Raw genomic sequence first — 20,653 nt, 5'->3', positions numbered from 1 at the left:
TACCTAATTCATACAAACCCTTATCTTTCTACTTATATTTTTGGATTAATTATTCCTAGTTTGTGTTTTATATTTATTATGCGAGGATTGTTTCCAATTTGTACATACAAAAGAAAAAAATACCCAAAATTTTTAATTCCTAATAAGTTTAGAAAATCTTATATTGGACGCGAGTACAGCTCGTCTAAAGTCAAAATTAAGAAAAAACCTAAAACTGTTAATGACATTAAAAATCAAATCGTTTCTAAACTAAAAGTTAATACGGGGGTAGAACCATATATTTTTGATATTTTTTATAATGACACTAATTTAAAATATGAATTAGACACAGGGGCAAGCCAAAACATTATACAAAAAGATTATTTAGAAAGCAAAATTCCGGATTATGAAAAATACTTCTCTAAACATGTAAATTATCCTATCAGATCTGTAACTGGGCACACAATTAAAAACTGTGGGATTTACAAAATTCCTTTTATTGTACCAAATTATGGAAATATATGTTTAGATATATTAGTTGTCACTAACACGATACCATATTGTTTCTTATTAGGTAGGGATTTTATTAAAAATACAAATCTGACTATGATTTATGATAAATTAATAAAAGGTGTTAAATTAGCTTTTGGTGAAAAATTGAGTCCTAAAATAAGAATTAATGATCATTTGAAATTTGCAGCTTTTGAATCTAAGAGTATTGTTGGTAAAATAATCAATAATAAACAGAATACATTGTACAGAATCAAAAATAGTATCCATAGTCCTTTGCATTTTGAACAAATAAAAAGGGAACAAAACAATATTTATATAAAAGTTGTTAACAAACTAAACAAACCATTGAAGCGTAAGATATCTTCAATTACCCTAATGGAAGAAATAAATAAATGTAACATGTCTATTTTTGAAAAATTATTGTGTCACCCTTATTTTAAAACCATATTTCCTATTTTATCTTATTTATACATACAATATTGGGTTATTCTCATAAATATAAAGCTAACAATTGACGACATTAATCAGGTAATACCAGCTTTTATTGTTAATTTTATAAACAATAATTCGTTTTTTAAAATATTTTCTATATTTTCTAAACAATCAAATATTGATTACATATGTAATGTTCAATCTACAAACAGTATCGATGAAAATGAATTTTTTGAATCTTTCCAAAAAGATATGGATATTGGATTAAAAATCGAAGATATCATTCAAAGCAAATTATTAACACTAAATGAGATAAAATCAAAGTTGTCTTGTCAGTTTGAATGTGTTAAACATCGCATAGCTAACTTATTATACGATTTACAAATTTACTCAAAACATACCTTTGATTGTGGGACCCTTAACGAAGATTTAATTCCCAAAATGAGTATTAAATTAAATGCCCCCATTTTCAAAAATACAAAACCATACAATCTTAAAGAAGAGGACCGTAAAGCGGTGGATAAATTTTTTGACCTTTTACTTGAGCACGGGTACGCTTCTGTTGCCCCCCCCAGTCAAAGTTTCGGTAATCCTGTATTTACTGTCCCTAGCAGGTCCGATGATGGCAGTAACATGCCTAGGATAATAATCGATGCAAAATTCAGCAATGAAGCCGTTTCAGGGGGTAGCACAGCATCTTTGCCAGACTACAAAAATCTTTTAGGTCCCATGGTTCAGAAAGCTCGTTTTATAACAACTATAGATCTTACAAAGTGTTTTTATTCAATATTGGTTGATGAACAGAGTAAATTATCCGGTGCCATGAACGTCCTTACAGAACGTGGGGCGTTCGTGATGCACCGAGCGTTAACAGGATTTTGCCAAACACCTTCTTATGTAACTCAAACTTTTCAAAAATATTTACATCTTGATGAGAAAGGAAAATTAGATTTTATACAAAATTTACTTATTTTTATGGATGATTTGATACTTTATTCGGAATCTAACGAAACATTAGAAGAGCATATGTTAAATGTAGAAAAGTTATTAAAGAGATTACATCTCATTGGCGTAAAAATTTCTCCATCCAAATGTACAATAGCATGCGATTTAGATAGTCAAGAAGAAATACATATCTTAGGCTATAAAATTAAAAATAGAAATATCTCTTGTCCTGATAAAAAAATAAATGAAATATGTAATTTAGGAGAACCAGATTCGTTAAAGAAAATGCAAAGTCTCTTAGGTAAAATAAACTATTATAGATCTATATTCCCATTGCCTATTCATGAACAATGTAATATACTTTATAAAAAGTTAAATCCCTTTACATATGATGTTGAAGCAAAAAAAGCTTTTTTTAAAATTAAAGAACTATTGAGTAATGCAGAACGCAACATAAATGTGCGACACGATAACAGTATAAATGTATTGCTTACTGACGCAAGTCATTATAGTATTGGATCTGTATTATTAAGTGTAAACATGGTTGAATGCGTTAAAACTTTTCAAATACAATCTTTTCCTTTTTCTTTTCAAATAAATCATCTGTATCCTTCCGAAACTGAATACATTTACCTATGCGATAATTTAATTGAATGCATTATAAAATCAGCTAAAAAATTGCATTACAAAGCGTTTTCGGATGATCTATCTGCTTCCTTACATTTAATATATACTTCATGCAATCTTTTTGAACAAGAGTTGATTGAATTCTTGCCATATTTGAACAATAAAAATGAATATCTAAATTATGTACATAATGAACTGTTTTGTAAAAATATTGAAGATTTAACTAATGATTATTTGTTCTCAAACCCATTTATAATGACATATATTTTGTTTGGTTTAAGTAAAACACTAAACACCACTTTGATTGTTTCAAGTGATTGTGGAACAATAACAATAGGAAAATATAAAGAACAATTGTGTTTTTTAATACATGATGACGTCGCTTACGGTTTAAATATAAAAGAAACACAGGCTCATTTAACTAAAACAATTATGCGTTTCAGTCCGAATTTGATCACAAATAACGAATTTAAGGTTTATTTTCTTAAAATGATAAAAGAAAACACATATGAAATAAACAAATATTTAATAAACATTGTAGGATTTTATAGTAAAGCAATGCCAATGGGTTGTATACAAAAAACCGGTATAGCATGCCTTGAAATTTTTAGCGTGTATAAAGGTCTCAAACATTTTGAACCTTATATAACAAACAAAGTTACTTATTTACTTTTGGACAGCATGGTCGTTAAATCATTATTGACTAAACAAAAACCTAGCAAAAGATCAACAACATTAGATAATTTAGCTAATCGCCTTTATTTTTGGTACAAGGGCACAGCATTATTTTTCATTCATGTCTCTGATCACCAAAATTTAGCTGATGTATGGTCAAGATTATGTCCAATTGAAATTTCGACATTTAATAATGAAATTAAACCTTTCTATCAAGACGATTATTTAACAATATCAGAATTTAAAGTTTTACAAAATAATGCAATTAACTCAATTACAACAGAAAAAGATAACAAAATAGAATTTAAAAGGTTTCCCCACATAGGAAAATACTTTGTAGAAAAATTTAAAAGTTTCTTTTCAACACACGAATTTATAAAATTACAATTACAGGAAAAAAAGGTGTCTGATATGTTACCACACTCTGTTAAATATTTTCAAAATAAAATCATATTACCCCAAGTTCTTTACTTACCTTTTATATCTTTTATACATTATTCGTTAATGCATATTGGAATTCAAAAACTTTGGACTTACGTAAACACTTATTATTATTTTAACAATAAAAAATTAGCTAAAATGATTTGTGACAATTTAACTTCGAGCTGTGTTTATTGTATTAAAAATAAACCTAACACGCTCAGACTAAAAGAGGGGTTTACTTTTGATAATTCTATAAAAAGCCCTAATACTTTAATTTTTTCGGATCTTTTAGAATTCCCCACCTTTGAAGGAAACGTCAGAAAAAAAGACCCTAAAGCGCTATTGATAATAAAGGATGTTTATTCTAAATACACAACAATTTATATTCTGCAAACAAAAACGTCACAAGCTATAATAAACTGTTTAGCGAATTATTTCTCAGTTCATGATATTTGTAAGAGTTTTATTAGCGATAATGCATCAATATACAAAAGTAAACAGATATTAAAATATTTTAAAAATTTAAACATTAGAGTTTTAAATAGCAGTGTGTTAAAATCTAAAAGCAGGGGCTTTATAGAAAGGGGCGTAAGATCAACAAATGAACTTATTCGTTTTTACAGATCATCGTACACTTCTTTAGATATAAGTCACATTTTGTCAGTCGCTTCAAGTATGATTAACAAAATACCGTTTCATAAAGAAAAATTGTCGCCTTATAATATACATTTTCAATCCACTACAGGCCTTATGGACGGAGATTATTTGGACCCTACTACAAATATTTTTGAATACAAATTTAATGAAAAATTCGGTTCTTACTCACTTGAGTACAGGCAAGAGTTAGAAAAAATGATAATCGACTGTCATACTCGAGTTAAAGAATATAAATTCAAAAATTCTTTAAAAAGAAATAAAAATAGAATTTTCCATAATCTTTATATTAATGATATAGTTGTAGTAAAAACAAATGACAAAGGATATGAATATAAATATCGCCCGATATTCGGTTTAGTTCCATACAAAATTATAAAAAGTAATAAATACGTCCTAGAACTAGAAAATCAATTCTCTAAACAAGTTGTTTATAGGCATGTTTCTCATGTGAAAAAGATAGATTTTGAAAAACTGTCAAAACTAGAAATAGAAGATTTTTTAGCAAAGTCTCTTTCGCTTCTCACTCTATCAAATTTAGATGAAATGTTTGAAATACCAGTAATGATACCACGAAAATTACGTAATAAGATTAAATTAGACAACATTGATGAAAATTCATCTTCTAGCGATGACGATGACACACCTTTAAATAACCAAGCAAATGGTTCTACTCTACCTACCTTAATAGAGGTAGATGAAATAGAGGATTAAATATGTTTTTAGTTAAATTTTCAGTATGTAATATATTGTAACAGTTGACCATAGCTATTGTTTTCTTACTATATTCAATAGCTATTTATTTTATATTCTTAATAAGCTTTCCTACCATAAGCTTTATTATAACTCTGTATATAAAAAATCGTAACAATCATAGCTATTGATTTCTTACCATAGTCAAAAGCTAATTGTTTTATATTAATAATAAAATCTCATTCCATAAGCCTTCTTACCATAAGCTTTTGCGAGTATTATAGTGTTTAAATTTAACCTTTAATGTTAAATTTTCAGTATGTAATATATTGTAACAGTTGACCATAGCTATTGTTTTCTTACTATATTCAATAGCTATTTATTTTATATTCTTAATAAGCTTTCTTACCATAAGCTTTATTATAACTCTGTATATAAAAAATCGTAACAATCATAGCTATTGATTTCTTACCATAGTCAAAAGCTAATTGTTTTATATTAATAATAAAATCTCATTCCATAAGCCTTCTTACAATAAGCTTTTGCGAGTATTATAGTGTTTAAATTTAACCTTGTAAATTTATGGTCATAAGAAATTAAATATTTTGCACCTGTTACATGGTATATTAAATTCTTTCTATATTTAAATATATCCACCTTATAATGTATATAGCCTGAAATATAATAAATTATGTTGAATTCTTTCTATATTCAAATATATCCGAATTATAATGTATATACAAGATAATTTACGAATTGTAAACTTTAATCTAAATGACGCTAGTGATAAAATATAAAATGTTCATACAGGGGAAAAAAACGCTTAAAATATGTAATCATAAACCCTAATAAATATTATGTTTCAGTTGTTGCCCTAAAAAGAAAGCCCATCAGTCAAGTTTTCTTCATATAACTGCCTCTATAAGAGGTAACTTTATTTTATTAGCTGTTCTTTTAAACTTAGTTCAACCCCACCTTAACTGGTTGGATGGTTGGAAGATGGGGGTGAACTAAGTATAGTATGTAAAAAAGGGGCGGCCTGTATATAACAATAGTCTAGCCGCAAACTTATAACAAACCAACTTGCAAATTCCATTAGGGGAAGCAAGACGTACAAGGCTAAAAAAGGGTATAGTCATACATTACACAGCATGACTGAATCAAACCAGCCGTACAAGGTTTGCAAAAAGGTGTTTTTACATGATAATCCAATTGAAATTTTTATTTAGGATATGGATTTGTGTTAGAACTTCACCTCTTATAATATATGAGTAAATTGAATATGTATCTCTAAAGGTAAATTATTTTACCCCACACAAAATATCCTTAATATGATTATACAAGCGATTAATAACAATATTCTGAGACCATTTAGTATTTCATCGTTAAACGTTAATCTGTTTTCAACAGGCAATTAATAACATATTCTACAAAATTTTTACGGTGTTTAAAACGCTATCCTACAATTTGTACGGTTTTTAACAAACATACTTAATTATACTAGCTCCAAGCTAGACACTTTCACAATTTAAACTTCAACAAAGTACGCTCAGAATAATATTTAATGTTAAAATTATAAGCAAAACTATTCCAAAATAATTCTTATTATTTCAGGGTTGACCACTATCAGACAAATGATAAGAACACTAATAACTCAACTAAGGTATATTTTGAAATAAACTATTGTTTGTTTATTAACACATAAATATACCCATTGAATTTTTAATTTATAAGCTTTAAACAACCATTGTATCGTTTACATAAATAAATATTTTTAAATATTGAGTAATGAACAGTAACAACAACTATAACAAATTTATTAATTTTAATTTATTAATTTTAGTTAGACATACATATTTTTAAAAAAAAGAACAGGTTTACAAAAAAGATACTAACAATCAACAATTATTAAAACTAAATTCTAAAGACAAATATGTTGAAAAGAAAAGCAAACATTAAGTTTAACAGTTTAGCAGATAAATTTACCTCATGGATTATGTTCAATAGATACCTTTATGTTCAATAGAAAAGCTAAGTTCAATAGATTATGCCCAATAATAATCGCTTTAAATTCAAATATTAGGATTACAAAGGTTTTATGGCTTCTGGTCTATTTTCGCTCAAACATAAAAGAAATTCAGGATTAACGGTATCACCTGAACTTTTACACATATACAAATGGTTGTTGATTTTGGCTAAAGCAAGGGAGGGATCGAATGAATTATCGGATTGATCAATTAAAACGTTTGTTTCAGGGATAGGATGGTTTAAGTTAATTTCCTGAGTTGGTCGTTGCTGCCTCATAAGAGTACTCTGCCTTATTTTGAACTGCTCAACCTTGACCTCCGCTAATCGCTCTGCCTGAGTCTCCAGACGCACGTTCTTCTCGTCTTGACGTCTTTTCCGGTAAGCTCTAGATTTGTCTAAGATAAAGGCTAACATCCGGATCACTTCCAAACAAGTCTAAAACAAATAAAATTATTGAAAGTTTTTTCTATTTCTTTTCTTTAAAAAAGCTAAAGGATTCTTAACACAAAAGAAAAATAAAACACCTTTAGATGAAGGTGATAAAACAAAAACAAATTAAAAATTAATCTTACAAAAAATCAGGTGTTTAAAAGAAAACAAACAAAAAGCTACCTTAGTAAGTTGCTTTAAAAAACACACGAAATATGCCCTTAGTACAGGTATACAAGTGTACATATATTTTTCACAGGCGGGTGTATCCCTTAGTCCCGGACTTCTTATTATGAAAAATAGAAGAAAAACGGCCGTCACTTATTAGTAAAGTCAAAAAGTGTGAAAATGTATTTAAAATGGATATTTGTAATAATCGTTTCGCTTTTTAAAAAAAGATCTAAAATGACTTACTGTAATACAAGCTAGAGTCAAAAGAACAAAAACAAGGGCAGATTGTTCTCCGCAAGCATCATTCTTGGAATTTACCTTCTCCTAAAATAAAACTTATTAATAAATATATTAGATAATACATTAAAAAATATATATCATTTTTCATATATCTGCACAAATATATCTGCGCAAAGGATAAATATGATATATATATTTCGTAACCGATTTACATTAATATACATATTTTTATTTTTATATGTCTACATAAAGTACAGATATGGTATAATTATTTCATAAACAAATTGTCTACACATTTCCATAAACCTTGATATGGTAACAATTTTGTAGACAATTTAGTAACGGTTTTTCATTAGGTTTAGCGATTCTTGAAAATTCAAATCTCAGATAGTGCATCATGTTTTTACGATACTGACACAAACAATAAAGTGCGCGATAATTAAATTCTATCTTCCTAATTTTTCAAGTAAATAGCGTTTTTATGCTTAAAAACATCCCGACAGATTACAAAAAAGTAGTAGGAATTACATGTTAATGTAAATTAATAATTTTTTTGAAATTAAAATCCCAAAAAAACCGAACATCTAGGTATAAAATTTTCGGTTTTTCGAGTGAGCGCTACATTAATCGGAGCGCCGAATATCAAAGTTTAATTCATAGATACTACAACCCATTTTCAAGACACAAAATATACATACATATATACATGTATATAAGCATTTAAATATGATTCATTTTCATTAAACAAATTTCAAAGCTGTATTTAAGGCAATCTATTCGAATTTTAAACGTAATATTTAAGCTAAATTGACCTTAATTTTATGTACTATAAGTTCAATGTATATATACAAACATTGTTTTATTTTAGGTGAACTTGATATCATTAAATATAATTAAACAAGAACGACACACATACACACATACAAGTTTGTAAAAAGGTAACATTTAAATAGAAATAAAGAATCTAATCTTTTTAACTTACCTGATAAGTTGCAAATGATGAATACACCGCATTTGTCAAGCGGTGGTTAAAGTTTAGGTTGTAGTGCTTGGTATCGTTCCAGTGATCACTAAAATTAAATTAATAAAATAAATTACTACCATATTATCAGTCTGATAAAGTAACATATCGTTCCAGTGATAACCGAATGAAATCAATAAATTATTATCAAACAGTCGAAATTTAAAATAGATAATTAAGAGACCATAGATAAAATTAAGGAAAAATTTAATTGTATTTTTTTTAAATATAATTAGATATTCAACATAAGTACTAAAAACAAATATGAACCTAAAAAATGAAATGAGATGAATTTGTAATAAAACATTACCTTAAGCCTATGAATATAGCATTCAACTTTTCCACAGTTTGGTTTTGCACATTAAGCATACCGTTGTACGCTTCACACTTGCTGGCACAATCGTCAGCGTTACTGCACAGCATTTTTGTAACTAAAAATACTTCCACATTGTATCTGAAAATAAAAAGCTCATCACTATGATTTTATTTAAAATAAAAACTAAAACAATTATATTATAGTGATACAAAATATAATATTTAGGTAGAATCAGAGCCATTCTCTATTTTGACAGAAGAAGGATCAGATTTGACAGCGTTAAAATTTCTTAGCTCCGTTGCAGGTACTTCCTTTTTGCGCTTATTCTTTTGCTGCGCTCGAACTAAAATATAAAAATAATAACATAAAAATGTCAGTGATGAATTTACTACATCTATAGTAAAAATTAATTGAAATTCGCTCTGTTAATTATGCAATACAACTAGAAAATTGTTATGTGATATATACAAAAACAATAAAAATAATTATGGATCAATATTCACGCGCCTTTCTATTTACTGCGCTAAAAACGAAAATATATACATCATATTAAAATTTTTAAGTGTATATTAATTTCAGAAAAGAATAACCATGGATACATCATTTGAAAAAACAAAGCTTTGGACCCTGGAGAACAAGAAATTTAATATAAACGGCAAGGTAAACGCCGCTCCTGACCAAGCAACAAACTTTGAAAAATTTGAAATGCACAATCTAGAATCATCTATTAAAGGAACGCTGATTTTGACTTATAGACCACACATAGATGCTAACCGCAGTAGAGACTTTGAAAGACTTCAGTACAAGGAACTGGAGCAAAACAAAAACCTGATTAATAACTTCATAAACTTGTCTCAACGTCTCAACATTGATGATTGTATGAAAGGCGTGTACTGTAACATAAGAGATCACTTAACAAAACAAATGGAAAAAAAGAACTTCTTTGACTGCATAATTGTAGATATCAACATGTTTGACTATGGTTCAAAATCTTCAGACATACAAGGCCATTTTCCTTTGCACCCTAAAGAAAGCAGTGATAAAAATACTGAAAATAAAAAACCTGATTATCGTGGAAACTTTCCCACAATGTCTCAATTAAGAAAGGTCGCAGTAATTATTCAAAATATTCACTATGCCTGTGAAAAATACTTAATTGGGCGAAAGGAAATCCAAGTAGTCTATAACGAGGCACTGATGTGCAGTCGTTTCGACCTAAACCCATTTACTGTGAAAAGTGTAATACAATTAGAACATTATGTACAATTGTGTGATACAATCCTTATGCAATTAGTAGACGAGATAAAACAAATCGATCCTGAACTAGTAGAAAAAAACATGAATTTTGTGACTACTGAAGCTATATCCTCTGCTCTGTGCCTTTTTACCTCAGATTTGAAAAGATATTTAGAACCAGAATATTACAACAGACCTGGACTTCTGTATCTTCACGGAGCGTTACAGTTTAGACATGGTTTCCAATACAAACAGAGTTTAAAAGCAATGCTTTTTACATATAGTCTGATTAAAAATAACGCTATAACCAGTTATTTGCATAGGTTAAGCGAAGATCCTGAAGTAAACCTAGCCAATTTTCCTAAAGAAAATATGAATGTAGCGTACGTTCAAAGCTACCAACGTTTTTTTGGGACAAGAGGATACGTGAGATGGCTATCTTCTTTATGCACAGCATACAAAGATAACGTAGGAAATAGGTTTCCCCTTCCTCCACCTGTAATAATAGCTTACAATGAAGAAAAATTGAAAAATTATCATTTATACAAACCTAGCACAAAACCTGTTTGGAATGATCCTATAGGTGATAGTGTTGAATCAGTTGCTCAAGTCATGGTAACCTACCCTCTCAAAATCAATGCTATCCACGTTTTTAAACCTAAACCTGAAACCAGCAAAAACCTTGCTCAAAAAGCAAAACCGTCAGGTCGTAAAAGATCACGAAACCTCTCTACAGATAAAGATCAAATTGAAATAATAGAATTGGATAAAGAGGATGGGCCACAAATACTGGAGCCTGAAAAGCAAAAAAGCGCTAATGTTGAGATTTTGAATATTTGTAACAAAATTTTAACTCAAACAAATGATTTAAAACCTCTGAGACAAGATATAACAAACCTCTCTGCTCAACTCAGCAAAACAAAAATAGACAGCAACACAGAAGAATTGAAGCAAGAATCTAGTTTACTAAGAGATAAAATAGATAAAATGACATCAGAAAACATATCAACTATGGAAAAGTGGAATAGTGAGAAATTAAATCTGTACAATGAAATAGAGAAACTAAAATCAGAAAACAAATCATTGACAAACGTTAATAAAACATTAACAGAACAGAACATAGTAAGATTGAATGTATCAAATGAAAATGACAATCTTAGTGAGCAATTACAAAATCTCTCTCAAATAATTGAAAACATTAAAACTATGTACGACATTAGAGAAACATCGCAAGTAATAAACGCGTTGTACAATGCAAAAAAACAATATGAAGAAATAATATCAAACCAATCTCAAGCAACTATAAACTCAGATTCTACACTAACAGAAAAACTAAACAAAATACATGCTACAAATGTGGAAATTAAAGAAAAACTAAACAAATCTGTTGAAGAAACTGCTGATTTAAAAGACAAACTTAAGGATGCTAAAGAATTTATGTTGGTAATGTCAACCCAACTTCCAATATGCTACCCTAAAATAGATGAATCATTTATAGATGAACCAACATTGCATAGCCTGCGACATACTTGGCTGAAAAATGAATTTACTATTGCACAAGAAAGAAGCAACAAAAGTCTTCAATTCACCAAACAAATAATAGACTTCCTAAATACAGCATCAGACAACACAAACAATGAATTTAAAAATAAATCAGAAAAGGAACGTGCACAAATTATATCTAACGCTATAATCCAAGTCCTCAAAGATAGCATAGTAATGGAAAATTTAAACAATGGTCAAGACTTTATAGAAGCTACCATTGCACACACCAACCTACTAACTTGGCCAACTCCAAATCAATCAAGTGCCCAAACAAACAAAAAAAAGAAAAATTAATACACTTGTATAGGTTGAATTGTTAACAAAATACTTTTGATATGTAGCACCCTAAAGTTATAGTAACAATAGAACTATGTCTTCAGCGCCGTATCAAAGTATGAATTCATTTTGATACAGATAAAAATAATTGTATACCATAATATTAAAGTCATGTTAATATAATGAAAACAATATATTTGTACTGGATTCTTTCAATTATAATCCATTCACATTAGTATGGTTCAAAGACGTAAAATATGAATATAATATTACATATTATATACATGACAGGTTTCTTTCACTTATAATCCTTTCATGTTAATTTTTTAATTGAAAATCAGGTAAATATTAAATAATAATAAATCAGTATGTAAAATTGCTGAATTATTGTGTCAAAATAGCATTTCTTTCAATTGAAATTGCATAAAAGTGGAATAATATCTTCAATTATCATTATCTTAACCTATTTAAAAATTGTTTGATTATAATAATCATTATATTTGTTGTATCAGAATCTATAGTAAATTCAAAGTCGTGTAATTATAAAAGACAAGTTACGTATTATATACATGACGGATTCGTTCAATTATAATCCTTAAGTATCAGTTTATAATTTAAAATAGTGTAACTATTGAATAATAATGTGTTGTTGAATAACTTACTACTCTAATATATCAATTTAGCATTTCTTTCAATTATAATTGCTAATATTTTAAAAAAAAATGTAATGTTATGATAAAAAAACTTGCTACTCTACTGTATCAAATTAGCATTTCCTTCAATTATAAATGCTAATATTAAAAACTATAGAATATCAAACAAGTTGTGTAATTATAAAAAACAAGTTACGCATTATATACATGACGGATTCATTCATTTATAATCCTTATATATCAGTTTATAATTTAAAATCGTGTAACTATTAAATAATAATGTGTTGTTGAATAACTTACTACTCTACTATATCAATTTAGCATTTCTTTCAATTATAAATGCTAATATTAAAAAATGTTTATGTTAAAATATGACGGATTCATTCATTTATAATCCTTATATATCAGTTTATAATTTAAAATCGTGTAACTATTAAATAATAATGTGTTGTTGAATAACTTACTGCTCTACTATATCAACTTAGCATTTCTTTCAATTATAAATGCTAATATTAAACAATGTTTATGTTAAAATATGACGGATTCATTCATTTATAATCCTTATATATCAGTTTATAATTTAAAATCGTGTAACTATTAAATAATAATGTGTTGTTGAATAACTTACTACTCTACTATATCAATTTAGCATTTCTTTCAATTATAAATGCTAAAATTAAAAAAAATGCCTTCAAATATTATTATTTTAACTAGCTTAAATTGTTTAAATTGTTAAATTATATTATCATTCTAACAATAAACATAAAAAAGCGTTAGACTTAACTTAATAAAAATTATTTACCTTTAATAAGTAGCGCAGCTGTAATGATTAGCCCATATGCTAACAGAGCAGCCACTATAGCATACAAAGAGGTCATACCAGAATCTCCTTCATCACTCTTAGTAGATAACCAATTTACCGCCACTCGTCCGCAAGATATATGGGTGGAGATGTTGAAATCCTTAACAAAATATTTTTATTTAAAATTATCTTAATTGGTAAGGTAAAGGATAAATATGAATAATTGGTTGACATTTCCTATAATATAGATATAGATTATGTTTTAATAATCTTACGCTACACGTATCGGTTATAAAAATCTATTAATAATAAAAATGGTGTCAATAAAATATGTTTACTTCATAGTTTTTAACAATTTGCAATTTTGCATAGTCATACAAAAAAATATATCGCTCAAATTTCACGCTACATTTAGTTTTAATAAATTGTTATTTCATTAAATTTAATAATATATAAACTAAAATATTTTTTACACCTCAGGATTTAACAACAGATAAAAAAATAACCACGGATCGGAATCTAAACAAGAATCAGGGTCCATTCCTTGCACAATCAACTTATTTAAAGAGTCTTTTAATCGGTAAGCGTCCATTTTTCTGCAATAAAACACAAACGATTAAAAATAATTAATATAATTCGAAACTATATTATTTCATTCTCTAATTTTCCAATTTATTTTTAAATTTATTTACTTACAGTACGTAACACAATTAAATAGAAAACCTTAAAAACCTATTCTACAAATTTGCAGTCCCCTAACTGATTACGAATTATCTTTAAATTTCTATTTTTAATGTCCTTTTTTAAATAAAAAAAAAAAAGGGGGGGGGTGTAAAACTTGTTTACAAATTAAAACTCGTTTCCTAAAATATCATTAAAGGGTAAATAACAATCGTTAAATTAAAATTGAATTAAATTGTTCGTGTACAAAATATCTTAAATTTTTTATCTTTTTCCATAACCTTATTATATGTCAGCACAATAACAGATATGGAAGAATATTTTCATAAGTCAAAAATGTCAACGCTCAAATATAAGATTAGATATGGTCTTTTTGTTTGGCGATAATCGGAAAATTTGAATTTCAAAAGTCGTCCAAGTTTTTACAACACGTTTACAAACAAGAACCTGCGCGTTTATTCTTTTCAAGATCTCCCAATTTTTGCCTAAAACGCAAATTTACACATAATAACGACTTTATTACAATAAAAGAATAAATGAAAATGCATATCAATGTGTATTAATTATGTTTTTAATCTAATAAATCCAAAAGACACCAATTATTAGCCCCCTTAATTCCCCGTTTTTATGCGTTTTATGCGCGCGCTATATTAAATAGAGCGCCTAAAATCAAGGTTATATTTATATCTTATTTTTACATATCATTATTTTGTTTTGCATATTAAAATATAACTTGATTAAATTTTTATATTTATTTTCAGACAAAAATGACAATGATGGCTATTTTCATTTTGGTATTTACAAACATCAATGTTCTAACAGGAAACGATGACAATGACGTTCAAAAAGATCTCGGTAAGAGTCATTTTTCACCAACAAGAAACATTGAACACGTATTATCGGAAAGATCATTAATATCTGTAAAAGTAGCCGGTTTAGATGAAATTTTAAAAGTAATAATTCCAAATAGATCATTTTTTACCTCCATTTTAGCCTCTACTTCTAGTCCAAGAGCGTTAGAAACATGGAAAGAAATTGTAACCGAAGCTAAAAGAGTAAAACAAAGCTACGATGGTTTTTATGACCATACCACAACAAACTGCTATATCACAAATGTTCAGTCTGCTTTTATGTACCTAATCCAAGGCATAAATGACAACAAGGTTAAACGTAGTGTTAATTCTGGAGACACATCTAATGATGATTCAAATACTGATTCAAACACAAATACAGGTTCAAACTCAGATTTAACAGATGAACAGTTACAAGTAGAACTCAATTATGCAATGGACTTAATAAAAAAACTAAAAACCAACGTTGCTAATGGCCAAGATATGAAACTACAAATAAATACATCGATCTACCACTCTATAAGAGTAAAATTCGCATGTTGGACTAATAAAGGTTTACGCAAACTATTTCAAATGGTTCAATTGGAACTTTACAAAATAGCCAATATGCCTTATTCACAAGAGCTACAAGAAAAACACAAATTTATAGCATTAAATGAACTAAGAAAATCTACCTTAGAGCTAGTAAGGATTTCTGTTAATGGAAAATTAATCTGGCCAGTTCAACCGGAAATTCCTACTGATCTTGATCCTTGTGATGAAGAAAATAATGAACCAGAACTATCCTATGAACAATTGAGAGAAACTGAAGAACAATTAGCAGTAAAATCTTTTTGTACATCTACACCTGCTATGTGTATAGGAAACACTCCTAGACAAACCATTAGAAAAACAATACTTCAATTTGGAGTAGCGGTGGATGATGCTATCCAACTAATGCAAGAAACCGATGAAGCTACTATATACAGAAAAGCCCTGGAATTAAATAAAAACCAACTATCAACATACACACTAACCCAAAAATTAAATTATGGAGAAAAGTTGAACATTGATTTTACCATACTATCGAACAAATTTAAAGGAGGATATTCTTCAGACGAAACGATGAAAAATTTACTGTATCCATTATTAAATGAACTAAAATTCTTAAATATAGTATATGCAACGGATTTAAAACATAAAAACAAACCTTTATCTTCATTGTTGTTTAATTGCGATAGCTTTAAGGACACAGATATATATGTGAATCATGGAAAAATATATTCTTACAGTAAAAACTACACAAACAAATATATTTACGAGCCAATGCCATTTTGTCATGACATTTGTAAAATTCTAGAAAGTAAAGCTTATATTGAACTAGAAGAAAATAAAATTGGCATGATCACTAAAAGAAATGGTAACGAATATGGTTTTATTGAGGAAATAAAGGAAAACAAACCAATATGCGCTATGCAAAAATCACCTACAGACATATGCGTGTTTAATACTATCCCTTATGCTCAACAAATATCTATAATTAAAACTTATGTATACCATTGCATGAAAAAATCGGGTTGCAATTATTATTTAGAAGGGAAATTCATATCTGCTGGATTTATTTCAACTTCAGAATTTAAAACAAATTTTGAAACATCAGAAACCACTGTGGAAAATTCTTTCTTCGAAGATGATAATGAGGTATTAATAAAAGGATTGGTATACTCTTTCATAACTGCTATAATATTTGGTTTTATTGCCTGTGTAAAAAGAGTTTTTAAAAGTTGCAAAAACCACGCAACCTCGTTTATGAATTGTTCTTGTTGTAGAAAACACGAAACCTCGCGTGTTAATAATAGAGCAGATTACACCTCTTCAAACAATCAGCAAGAAATGAACTTCTTGCAGCCTAAATTTAATCCTAATGCTGAATAATAAGTTTACTAATATTATTATTCCTATCCTATTTTAGTACCTCTTCTGTAAGTTACCTTTAATTACTATGAATGACTTCCATACTGCAAGTCCAAATAAGTTAATAATATTGACAACTTCCATACTGTAAGTTGATCTAAGATAATGCTGCTAAATTAACTTAGAATAATATTGTATTGAACGATTTCCGTACTGTAAGTTAACTGACAATATTACTATAAATGACTTCCATACTGCAAGTCTAAATAAGATAATAAAGTAATACAGGTGTTTGCCCATTTGCAATAACTTAGTAATTTTAATCTATAATTTAATAATATGGACAACTTCCATACTGCAAGTTGATCTAATATGATATAAAGTGTTTCTTCCTTACTGTAAGTAAACATTAAATGTTATAAATAATGAACAACTTCCATACTGTAAGTTGACCGGCATTATGCTGTAAATGACGTATTTCTTCCTTACTGCAAGTAAACGTTAAATATTATTGTTAACTTTTCTTCTACAAGTTAACCTAAATCGTTAAATAAATAAAGTGTTTCTTCCTTACTGTAAGTAAACATTAAATGTTATAAATAATGAACAACTTCCATACTGTAAGTTGACCGGCATTATGCTGTAAACGACGTATTTCTTCCTTACTGCAAGTAAACGTTAAATATTATTGTTAACTTTTCTTCTACAAGTTAACCTAAATCGTTATCGTATTTAGTAAAATAATTATTTACCCTGTACTTATACTATTCATGTAATTATTTTTGTAAGCAATGAAAAGTAAGCAAAACATTTTACATATTTTTATTATTTTTTATTGTTATTTTTTTAAAAAAGTAAAAGTACATAAAATTTTTGTATTTAAGATATTATACATGTAAACTAATGATTAAAATTTATTTTTATGTTATTAATGTTAAATGTATTACATTCAGTTTTGATTGTTAATCAGGAAGTGATCTTGGAACAATGAAGAACCTCGAAACGCCTGAAAAGAAAATTAATTGTAATTGCTATGTAATAATATTCTTGCAATCTTTACATCGTCCTTCTTGAGAGGGGGAGGAATGTTGCAAATATTCTGCAACATTGTAAAAATGTCTGGCGCTTCACGCCGCTCCGACCAGAACAAGAACCATGAAAGGATTGCAAGGCAGTGTGTTTTGAAATGTGAAATTGTCTATACTTCAATGTTGTTAAGAAGAATAAAGGCTTGAATACAAAGTTTTTTTGAGTTATATGAAATGTTTAAATATATCAAACAATTATTGGTTGAAAAGTTTGGGTTCTACCAACAAATCAAAATTCGTAGCTAGACAAAGTGTCTCAAAAATCAGCCATGTGACGTCATAAAAAGATGAGAAGAGAAGTGGGAAAGAAAACCTCTCATAAATATGTGGATAATCCATCATTTTTATGACGTCACAAGACTGATTTTTCGAGACATTTACAGTCCAATGTCCCCTCCCACCCTGGATTATATGACATTGGGTTCTCTGTCAGGGATTTTAAGGGATAAGACAATGGATGATAAATTGATACATACTTCCCAAAGATGATAAATAATAAGAACCCTTCTGTATATTATTGGTTGAAAAGTTTGGGTACTACCAACAAATTAAAATTCGTAGCTAGACAAAGTGTCTCAAATCAGCCATGTGACGTCATAAAATCAGGAAGATGAGAGGAGAAGTGGGAAAGATACCCCTAAAAAAGAAATGGATAATCCCTCATTTTTATGACGTCACAAGGCTGATTTTTTGAGACATTTACAGTCCAATGTCCCCTCTCACCCTGGATTACATGACATTGGGTTCTCTGTCAGGGATTTAAAGGGATAAGACAATGGACGATATATTGATGTACATATTCAATGATGACAAACAAAATTACTCCTTCTGTAGATTTTAATTATTGGTTGAAAAGTTGGGGTACTACTACTACCAACAAATGAAAAAGTACCCAAAGTTTTAAAACCAACAAATAAAATAACACGGTTACAAAACTTTGGGTACAAGTGTGATTTACAGCCCAATGTCCCCTCCCTCCCAGGGCAACATGACACTGATTTCCGATCAGGGAAGAAGGGAACTTTGGGATGTTAATACACATGTTCCCAAAGTTTTATAATGGCATTTTTTATTCGTAGGGTTAAGAACTTTGGGGACTTTTAATGAATTTGATTGGTTGGGTTCATTAAGTTTAGCTACTAGTCCCCAAAGTTTCATAAAAATATTTTCTCATTTATTTGCTCAACAACTTTTTAGGGAGTTTTGTTGAATTTTAATTGGTTGGTTATTTAAGATGAGTTTCCATACGTTTCATCCACTATTTGTAATCTATATAAGAGGTAATTTTGTGTATCATAATTGGGGATGTACATCAATTTATCGGCTTTTGACTTATCCATATAGTTCCCTGCAAATATATATTTTCTATTGATTAATTTATTAGTTAAAAAATGTATTGGTCATAACTAACAATTCTAAGTTAAACATTATCATAGTCGCTCAAATAATTTTTTTTTTTTAAATTCATCCCACTTAGGTAAATAAATCTCCAAATTCGAAATTGTTTTTGGTAAGGGCGGTTTCCCTTACCATCGCCAATTTTTTGTGACGGTGCTATCAAACTTTAAAAAAAAAACAAGTATAAATTTTATTGACAAATTTTCCCCTTTTATATTTAAATAAAAAGATAAAAAAAAAAATTAAATATCTTTTATTAATTGACTTTATAATTTTACTTTAATTATATACAGTTAAATAAAATGATTCGTATTTAAATAATATCAAAATATTTTTATAAAATAAATCACGATTCTAGGGAAAATATGTCTTAGTAAATTTTGACCAAACTATTTTTCAAAGACGACATTTAGTAAAAAGCAAATAGTGCGGCATTCGTACAAAGTAAATAAACAGAGCATTTTTCAAAACATTTCAAATAACAAAATAGTTATCTGCTGAATATGGCCTAAGTTTAATAACTAATCAATCACAAATTATGATTATAGGCATATGTCAAGACTGAATACTTTATTATAAATATTTTATAGAATTTTTTAATATATCATCATAATTTTTAATTTAATATTTAAAAAGAAGCAAGACTTACAGAGACAATGGAAATGAAATATTAGAGAAAGAAATGTATTTTTTTTATGGCATTGAACCATTGATAATGTCAAAAAACGCTGCTAATTATTAATAAATGATCTTAACAAGGCTGATATACAGCCAGGGACAAGGGACTGTGATTCCTGACAAACATTTCTGTGTAAAAATTACTCCACAACGCACTTCCTTCTTCAATGAAGGGGCGTTAAATGGCTAAAAGGATGATTGGAAAGTGTGAGTCATATGGGTGGTAAACAGACATATAGCTAGATGTTGGTGTGGATTAATGGGAAATTCTCAAGGTTTATATTTTGATAACTTCAAAACAATATATGTAGTATACTCCCGATTATTTTATGTTAAGGTACACAGTAATATTGGCAAGCCTCAGACACAGATGTTACATGCTAAATTTCAGATTCAACTGATATTA

General features: G+C 28.3%; 1 protein-coding gene across 1 annotated transcript; it reads right to left on the bottom strand.

Moving 5' to 3' along the window:
- Window positions 1-6,819: 6,819 nt before the first annotated feature.
- Window positions 6,820-9,472, bottom strand: LOC145315338 (uncharacterized). The gene is made up of 4 exons (XM_080155346.1): window positions 9,141-9,472; window positions 8,792-8,879; window positions 7,813-7,893; window positions 6,820-7,404 (listed from the first exon to the last, which is right to left on the bottom strand). The coding sequence occupies exons 1-4, from the start codon at window positions 9,251-9,253 to the stop codon at window positions 7,027-7,029; spliced, it is 660 nt and encodes a 219-aa protein (XP_080011472.1). The 5' UTR covers window positions 9,254-9,472; the 3' UTR covers window positions 6,820-7,026.
- Between the last annotated feature and the right edge of the window lie 11,181 nt (window positions 9,473-20,653).

The sequence above is a fragment of the Acartia tonsa genome, chromosome 3 (genome assembly GCF_053477335.1).
Source record: "Acartia tonsa isolate MP-2025a chromosome 3, ASM5347733v1, whole genome shotgun sequence".
NCBI lineage: Eukaryota > Metazoa > Arthropoda > Copepoda > Calanoida > Acartiidae > Acartia > Acartia tonsa.
The sequence above is the reverse complement of the archived record's forward strand: the minus strand, read 5'-3'. Positions and strand labels throughout refer to the sequence as shown.

What these genes read in the sequence shown, in the direction of transcription:
- LOC145315338 (XM_080155346.1), bottom strand. Translation starts at nt 9,253, where the DNA reads ATGCTGTGCAGTAACGCTGACGATTGTGCCAGCAAGTGTGAAGCGTAC. An exon ending in GCTATATTCATAGGCTTAAG is followed by an intron (nt 8,880 to 9,140) that starts GTAATGTTTTAT and finishes ATTTAATTTTAG; the next exon opens with TGATCACTGGAACGATACCA. An exon ending in TGACTCTAGCTTGTATTACA is followed by an intron (nt 7,405 to 7,812) that starts GTAAGTCATTTT and finishes TATTTGTTTTAG; the next exon opens with ACTTGTTTGGAAGTGATCCG.